The sequence below is a fragment of the Carassius auratus genome, unplaced genomic scaffold (genome assembly GCF_003368295.1).
Source record: "Carassius auratus strain Wakin unplaced genomic scaffold, ASM336829v1 scaf_tig00009453, whole genome shotgun sequence".
In the NCBI taxonomy this organism is placed as follows: domain Eukaryota; kingdom Metazoa; phylum Chordata; class Actinopteri; order Cypriniformes; family Cyprinidae; genus Carassius; species Carassius auratus.
This window is the reverse complement of record NW_020524031.1, coordinates 125,669-135,350: the sequence shown is the minus strand read 5'-3', so window position 1 is coordinate 135,350 and position 9,682 is coordinate 125,669. Positions and strand designations below refer to the sequence as shown.

The following is a 9,682-nucleotide window of genomic DNA, read 5'->3' as shown; positions in this document are numbered from 1 at the left end:
CAAACTTAATTTGTTGCTATTGTACATGCCGTGGTTACCATGATTTTACTACAAATGTACATCTTTGACATGAAATGAATATATTGAAAGTCTATGGCACGTCACGTGACCGACAGGGTTTAATCACACTAGTTAGCAGGTGTGTTCATTTAGTTAAACGCAATGAAACTCAAAGACAGCCTCGGATGACTGATATAATACAGCGAGTAAACAATATGGCGCTAATCTGATTAATAAAGACAGAATACATTTTATAACAGGCATTAAAAGAGCGTAATTATATCTACTCACCGACCCTGTGGCACATGGAAACTGATGGCAAGTATCGCGATGTGTGCTGAATGAGACTTCTTGAACGTGATTTCATAGAGATGATGAACTATGAATAAGCGATAAGCGAAATTGGTTGTAAGAAAACGGTTAAACTGCTTACTTGCACGCGCCTTGGAGCGTTGTTAAACTCACCTTTTTATGCCGTTTTCCCTGCAGTTGAGTGTTGCTTTGGTCAAACTCACCGCTGAGTGCTGTTTTACCTGCAGTTGAGTGTTGTTAAACTCACCACTGATGAACGCGCTAAGCTTTGGCACAGAGATCACTTTGATATCAGATTGCGAGAATATTTAAACCCTTAAAAACAAGTTGGAGGGCCAGATAAAAACGATCTCTGTCATATATAATTTTTTTTGTAGCCTATTATTTATTTTTATTTATTCAGTGTAGTTGCGGTGTGCTGAACCAAGACGTCAAATTTAAACGCTGCTGAGTTCTATAGAAGTCTATTGGACTAACCTGCACGTTGAAAAATAACGCCAAAGGTATACCCAGTGCGTCAAAAAAGTGACGCCAGATCACTTGACCATGCGTCAGACATTTGACGAGTAGAGAGTGAGACTTTGGTCGCAACATTTAAGGTTTGTTTATTTATTTATTTATTTATTTATATTAGGCCAACTTCAGACTCTCACAGGTGTGACCACATATTTTATTACATTCAGAGCTGTATAAATTGTGGTTCTGACTGTGGTTTTCAGTAGATAATTTTAAAGTGAAAAGAGCTTCAGGTTTTTGTATTGTTTTGTATCACTGGGCTACTACTCTTAGAGCACAATAATAGAGAGCTGAATCTGACAGACGTATATCAGTGATAGTGAGTTCAGTGGATGTTTGTGTTGTAGCTGAATGAAATCGATCATCAGAGGTGTCTTCATAATCACCCAAAGACGGTGCATATTTGTATAATAAGAATTGTGGTTCTCCGTTGGGATACTGTCTGTACCAGTAAAGCAAAACATCAGCACTTCTTGCACTATATGAGCAGCTCAGCTATGTTTCTGTTTCTTTAGTACTTTTTTCTGTCCCTTTATCTGGCTCAATGCTGTCTCCAGCCACCAAACCTGTCAACAGTAAGCACATATGAACTGAAAATAAATAATTTGCAATATATATATATATATATATATATATATATATATTGCAAATATGTTTCACAGCACTTTTAGCCGGAAATAAAAAAGTAAAAATACTAATAAATACTGTGCTACTGTAAATAGACTGTTTCAACTGTTTTCACTCATAACTAATGTACCTGTTCCCACGATGAGGATCAGTATGAAGCATCTGTCCATGTTCAATCAGATCAGTTCAGTTCTCTGTTGAGGCTCTCAGTGCTCTGAGCTGTAAGTCACTGCAGATCAGTCACAAACACTCACAGGAACTTCCTGCTTTTCAATTTCCTCACATTTTTCTCATGATCATGGAAGTATTAACAGGTGGAAATATACAAAATTATCTCCATGTTAATACCAAAATACCAAATTGGTAACACCAAATATGAGTTGATGTTTAGATGGTTTCCAAGTCTACCAATAGCCCAAATCAGTGCCCAAATGGGGTGTTAATATTGTTTATTAATTGTGGTTGTTAGCTGCTTAATAAATGTATGTGTATTGTAATTAAATAAAGCTTATTAAATAAAGCTATTGACATAGTTAGTTGTTAGTTCATGTTAATTAATACATTAACTAATGCATTAGTATATAAATAATTAAACATGAGCAAAGATAAAGTAATGCTGAACAGATGCATGATTCATTTATAGCTCATTTTAACTAATGCATTAACCACAACATTAACTAGTTATTGTTAAAGAGCCAGTAAGATGAAAATTCTAAGCTTCCTATCACTGTTTATAAGTCCTGTACAATAGGTTTAAATCCATCCAAGGTTATAAAACATTGTCATTTTGCCAAAATATCATTTTAAAATTACCTCAATTCTCAGAGATCCCCAAACGGTTCGCGTGAAGCTGTTCAAAAGATTCAGTTTCCTTAAACCCCACCTTTCGGTAGCATACTGTGTTCTGATTGGTCAACTAACATAGTCAGTTTTGATTGGTTGTTCCGCACACAACTTCATGGTAAACAATGCGTTAGCATCTTTTTGGGGTGAATTATGTCTTATTCCTCTCATCGCTAAGCAAATAGTAAAATAAAAAACTTGAACAGTCTCGCTGCTTTTTCTTCTGTGTGGGTGTATTCAAGCCGCGCGCTTCAGTTTGAATCTGAATAGCGCGTTCAGCGCGGGGGCGTGGTCACATTAGATATAATGAAGGGAGACATGAAAAACAGACATCACGTTGTTTTCATATGGATTACTTTATCACAGAATATCTGTTAGCAGCACTTGTTACACTTCATTTTAATGACATGTTTGTAAATGAAGATCAGCGCAGACAGGCTGCAGACAGCACACATACTGATAAGACGCTCAGGAGAAAACAAACACATAACTTCATAATCATACTTCGCGTTGTGATTCGGAGATGCTCGTTGTTCTAAATAAAGTTGGTAATGAACCCTCTTTTATGGCCAAACGCTTTGAAAATCCCGCTGTACTCACCGAGATTAGAAAAGCAGTCATCAGTGAAAAAGGGATTTGTTGTACTGCTCTGGTATTGTGGTAAAAATGAATTTTAGCCATTGGTTCTTCTGATCTTCACTCTTTGGCAGTGAAAATAAAACAAACTTGCCTTTACAATTAAAAAAACCCTGTGTCCTCGACATGATGCTCTCACACCAACCAGAGCGTCTGTGTCTGTGTGGGGGGTGGGGCAGGTCAGAGTTCCGTTTCTCCCAAGACGGTAGGTGGAGATTATTATGCAAAGTGCTCCTAGTGACGTACATAGAGATGGGCAAAAGATTTGAAATCTATAACGACTCGTTTCAGCGATTCAGAGTCGACTCCTTACTTTAGAAGCCAATAACTTTATAAATCGTGTACTTTTTGGTTCAATTACTTTGCACATTGTTTACACCGATGGACAGCTACATCATACACTGTAATACAGGTAATTTTTGATTTCCCATCTGTGTGGCTCTTTAATGTGAAGAAATGCATTAGTAAGTGTGTAACTTAACATTTAAAAAACATTAAGTAATCCTGAAGAGTGGAGTTGTTCATTGTAAGTTTATGTTAACTAATGTGTTAACTAATACATTAGTATATAAATAAGTAAACAGGAACAAAGATTTAGTGACATCACAACCAATCCTTTATCTCTTTTTATTTAAAACAGTGATTTAACTGATGTGAACTACATTAAATGTAATCATATCAATACTTAGATAAAGGTGACTCTTTTTATGCTTTTTTTCTGACTGTAAATACCATTCTCTACTCTTTTTCATGCTGTCCTTAATTGTCCAACAGGTGTAACCACATTCTGTTGTTTACAATCTCAGTGGTACATGTGGTACTATCAACGTTTGATTACTGACTCTTAGAGCTAGAATTGTGTGTGAGTTTTTGTAAACCTTCTCAGGCATTTTGTATCACTGGGCTCCTACTCTTAGAGCACAGTAATAGAGAGCTGAATCTGACAGAGTTACACTCTTAATAGTGATTTCAGTGGAGGTCTGGGATGTAGTTGACAGAAATCGTTGATCTTGTATATCAACAGCTCCATTGTATGATCGAGCTCCTTTCAACAGTAAATACTCAGGTTTTCGTTTAGTATACTGTCTGTACCAGTAAAGCAAAATATCATTGCTGCTTGCATCATATGAGCATCTCAGTGTCACAGACTCTCCGTCTTTCCTGGTTATACTCTTATCCTCTTCATTTGGTCCAATGCTGTCAGAAAACACACCTGTAAGTAATATAAGACACTTCACAACCAAAGTCCTTTCAGTGAAAAAAAGATGTTAAGAATCACACATTCATGTAATTGATGTAAAATGTTCTCTCTACTGATTGAATGCACTGCTAAACATGTTGAACTACTGTTTAAGAACTACTAAAAGCGTGCTTTACCTGATATGATTATGAGGATCAATAAATATATCTCCATTTTCATTTTTCAGATCTGAACTGTTTTTAAAAGTGAACTATCCTTCTAAAGTATGTTGTTTTGAATGATAAATTATCCTACCATAATTATTTTGAACAGTGCATAAATCATAGGTTAATGAATGCACTAAAGAACTGATGTGCTTTATATTAATAATATGGGTGTAGATTGTCATAGTCCTGCCCCCTTTTCTGCCAACACACAGCAAGCTTGACTGTCATTGAACATTTATTGTATTTTAACATTAATTATATTGTTGATGATACTTCAGAGTGAAATCTCTCCTGGAACTCAGTGCCCTGATCACCTCCGTATTTGTTTTTCCTCAGCATGTATTTAGGAATGTCATTTGCTCTCTGGATGTACCAGAAGAGCAGCTGTTTCCATATAATTTATTAGTTTCTGTGTATTACCGATTGTGTTTTTCATGTGTTTATCAGGTGTGCGTCAGCACTGCATGGTGGCAGAGATGAGGACTGTCTGAAACTCTTCGATCCGCATCGTCTCCGTTTAATAAGTGAACATAACAAAAGATGTGATCACAAAACAATCAGGAACAAAGGAATTATACATGCAAATCCTTAAGTTATAACATGTAAATACATAGCCTAGTTGCCGGCGGTGACCTTGGCAAAAACTTCACTCGCAATTTAACATTTTTGGTCGCAAATGTGACCGTTTTATTTGCAGTTTGGAGCCCTGAGTTGTGATGTACTGTAAGGAAGTAGGGAAGTATTCTACTATATTTTGTTTCCTTTTCATTACCCTTTCAGTAACCACACACAGGTGTTTCCACAAGTTTAATTATATTGTATTAATCATAGATTGTGGGTTTGAAGTTGCTTGCCATCAAAGTGAAAAATGAATTAGAGTTTTTGTACGGCTTCACATAGACTTTGTATCACTGGGCTCCAACTCTTAGGGCACAGTTATAGAGAGCTGAATCTGACAGAGTTATGCCATTAATAGTAAGTTCACTGGATGTTGTGGATGTAGTCAAATGAAACCTTTCACTACTTCCACTACTTGATTGTGAAGTATATATTAAATACTGAAGCTCTTTATTAGGATACTGTCTGTACCAATACAAATATGCATAACCACTGCTTGTTTTCTTGTATGAGCAGCTGAGGGTCACAGACTCATCTTCCTTTATGACACTAGTGTCTTTAATTGGCCTAATCTGGTCTGCAGTCATCACACCTAAATAAAACAAACAAACAAAAGTTTGACATACAAGTTACACAAAAATTCCTCAAATTATCTCATTAATACCACTGTAATAAAAGTAAAAGTGTCATACCTGAAGTCAGAATTAAAATAATTAGCAGGTGTTTTTCCATGTTGACTAGGTCAGATCAGGTGTGTGTTAATGTTGTCTGTGCTCTGAGCTGTAGATCTGTGTTACTGTGAGTCTCTGCAGTTTCACTCTCAAACACACTCAAACTTCCTGCTTTCTGTGTTATGATGCTGTCTACCACTTCTCAAGTTCTTGCATTGAGTAAAACTTTTTTTTTTTACTAAGCAGGTGATTTTGAATAAAAATACAAAACACAAACGATGAATTAACCTATAATATTAACAGTGCTTTTATAAAAAAATGTATATGACCAAAATAATATTGATCTAGAGGTGTAAGAGCAGAATTAAACAGATAGTTACCAATGTCAATAATAATTAGTGATCTGAAAAATACTTCTGAATTGTAAATGTTTCTCAAAAATCTACATGAAGAGTTCAGTTGCAAAACCCTATAAATGCCATCTGAAATTTTCATCTAAAATTAGGATTTTTATCAAGCTCCTATGCTTAGGTAGATTGCAAAATACATTTTGAATCCCATATTCAGGTCGTCAGTGCATTAGCTTACGTGATAGTTAAATTAAGAGATGATCTTCAGGGAAATGGATTTTTGTGAGGTACATATGATTGATTCAAGTTTAGAAGTTCATTCCAGGTAAACTGAGTGTGAAAATTGCTGTTAGATGTTGTAATTTACTGTGGTTTTACAGCAAAATGTGGAGTTTTGAACAATTATATAGTAAAAAATGTTCTTGATATAGGACGTTATTAGATTCTGCTGTGCATTTGCATCTTCATTGATTTGTTTCATCAGACTTCTGTTGACCAAAAAAAGTTAAAGTCTTTAAGTGAATAAATAAATTAAAGTTCTTTGAAATAGCCTTCCAATTCTAGAAATCACTCACCCACAAATGACAATTTTACCAACATTTCTACCATTATTTATTAATTAGTATATAATAGTAATGTCTTATTTTTATTTAATACATTTTGCCATTGTCTGAGATTTTTGCATATTGAATACTGTTTTTGCCCCAGAAGGATCCGTATGTCCCCAAAAACACACACATAATTAGTTTTATAATCCAAGATTAGACTTTTCATACCACAAAAGTCTATATTAAAGTAAAAACATTTTGCAGTTTCTACATAGTCAGTCAGAACTGAAAAAGGTAGACGTAGTTAGAATTAATAATAAATTATCTAAGTAAATTAATCTAAATAATCATTTATTCAAAATAAACTGAGTGTACAGTTAGAGCACATGCATAGCAGAGATGTATCATAACGGTTGTAAAATGATAATTAATTATAGCATATGGAAAAGAATAATAAACACAATAATAATTAATAATAATAAGTAAAATAGCTGAAATGTACAGATTGTTTTATTTCTCTAAAGGTTTTATTACGTCTGGAAACAATTTCTTATTAGTTATCACATTCAGACACAGATGTTTTCACATAATAATTTAATAATTTCTGTGTTTAAAAGATTGTGGTTTTGATGAGGTTCATTTTCAAAGAGAAAAATTAATTTGCACCACAAACTCTTAGAGCGCAGTAATAAAGAGCTGTATCTGCCAGAGTTACTCCAGTAATAGTGAGTTGAGTGGATGTTTCTGATGTTGTCGACTGAAAGCGAGGAGACTCTGGGGTCCCAGTTCTGCTCCATTAAAGAGCTTCTTTCCACATTAAATAATACTGAGGTTCTCAACAAGACCAAATGTGAATATTAACAGAACCTCAACCAGACTCATTTTATTGTTATAATAATTTACAATAATTTTGTTAATTATTAAATATTAAAAGAGGAGCTAATTCTGTAATGAGGCTTGATAATATGAATATATGGTGCATATCGCCATCTAATGGTTAGCAATAATTTTATTTTTAAAGTAGGGAAAGAAATAAAAAGAATCAAAAATATTACAAAAAAAAAACTTCTACATTCTCTCCATAATCTATTTATATAAGAGGTACATTTATGAAAAATAAAAAATAAAAATAGATGTATGTCTTCACACGTGTCTTGATTTTGTGCAGCATTCTTGTGTTTCCTGTGACTGTGGACGTCAGAGCACAGTAATACAGAGCAGAGTCTGATACAGCAGCAGAGGAGATGATCAGATCCACACGTTTGATTTCTTTTGTAGCTTTTGAATACAGACGAAGATCAGGCTCAGATTTAGTTGAATATTCATCAAGAAAAAGTAGGAACTCTGGTTTTGCTCTGAGATACTGTCGATACCACTGGAGAGAGTTAACATTGCCAGTACTGGTACTGTATTTACAGGACAGTGTCACATTTTTACCCTCAACTACATATTTTTCTGAAGACAGTGGTTGAATTGTATCAGCAAAATTAGTTCCTGTGGAAAAGAAAAGAAACACAATTAATCAAGTAGTACATTGATATAATAGATCTATAACTTTAAGCTTTTCGGCTGTTTAATGATTTTTGTTGTTGTTTGATTGTTTTCATAATTAAAACAAATAGCTTGAATGAATAAATCTTACCCATGCAAAGTTGCATTATTATCCAGGTAAAGACAAACATGATGTCTTCAGTGTTGACAGTGATGGCAAAAATAGACTTTAACTGTTTAACTCTGGCTAACACCCTCAACAGTGTGAATAAACCCCGCCCACCGATGGAGTCTGTCTACTTTCTAACAGGAAAAAATATGCTTATGTCAGAAACTATTTGAGTGTGTCTGTGTATATGTTTTTGTGTGTGTGCATATGTGTATGTATACACACATGAAGTGAAGTGTCCTCATAAACCGTGTTTACTTTGTAGTACCCATGTCATTATACACATTTGTGTCCTCATAAACCATATATACCAGTACAAACACACACACACATATAAAGTATGTACGCACACACACACAAACTTAAAACTAATAATTCTATCATCTGACATTAATCAATTAGAAATACAACTGTGAGCACAAACTGGTAGATTAACAATTACAGAAAAAAAGTATTTTGGTAATTACCAATAATTTTAGTTTAGGGGAGTTATACGTTATATTGGGTGGTGGTATAGTAAATTTGTTAAGCACTTTTGAATCAGATTTGGTTTAGTTGCAACATTTAAGTTTTTTTATAAGTAGATTTTATAACAGACCAACTTCAGACTCTCACAGCTGTGACCACATATTTTATTACATTCAGAGCTGTATAAATTGTGGTTCTGACTGTGGTTTTCAGTAGATAATTTTAAAGTGAAAAGAGCTTCAGGTTTTTGTATGACATGTCTCATGTTTTGTATCACTGGGCACCGACTCTTAGAGCACAATAATAGAGAGCTGAATCTGACAGACGTATATCAGTGATAGTGAGTTCAGTGGAGGATTGTGTTGTAGCTGAATGAAATCGATCATCAGAGGTGTCTTCATAATCACTCGATGATGGTGCATATTTGTATAATAAGAACTGAGGGTCTCTGTTGGGATACTGTCTGTACCAGTAAAGCCGAACAATACCGCTACTTGCACTATATGAACAGCTCAGCTTGACAGTTTCTGTTTCTTTAGAACTTTTTTCTGTCCCTTTATCTGGCTCAATGCTGTCTCCAGCCACCAAACCTGTCAACAGTAAGCAGATATGAACTGAAAATAAATAAATAAATAATAATAATAATAAATACTGTGCTAGTGTAAATAGACTGTTTCAACTGTTTTCACTCATAAATAATTTACCTGTTCCCACGATGAGAATCAGTATGAAGCATCTGTCCATGTTCAATCAGATCAGTTCAGTTCTCTGTTGAGGCTCTCAGTGCTCTGAGCTGTAAGTCACTGCAGATCAGTCACAAACACACACAAGAACTTCCTGCTTTATAAAGGCATGGCTTGCATCACTGTTTAATGTCCTCACATTTCTCATAATCATGGAAGTATTAACAGTTTGAAATATTGAAATATACAAAATATTTACTCTGTAGCTGTACAGTGTATGTATATAATATAATTTGAAACATAGCATTATCTCCATGTGAAAGTGTATGTACACTGCCATCCT

At 34.6% G+C, this 9,682-nt stretch overlaps 1 gene segment (V, D, J or C); it reads right to left on the bottom strand.

The window, feature by feature from the left end:
* Window positions 1-8,812: 8,812 nt before the first annotated feature.
* On the bottom strand, window positions 8,813-9,464 carry LOC113072545 (T cell receptor alpha variable 18-like). The segment is given in 2 exon segments: window positions 8,813-9,246; window positions 9,361-9,464. Coding segments are annotated over 2 exon segments (357 nt in total).
* Between the last annotated feature and the right edge of the window lie 218 nt (window positions 9,465-9,682).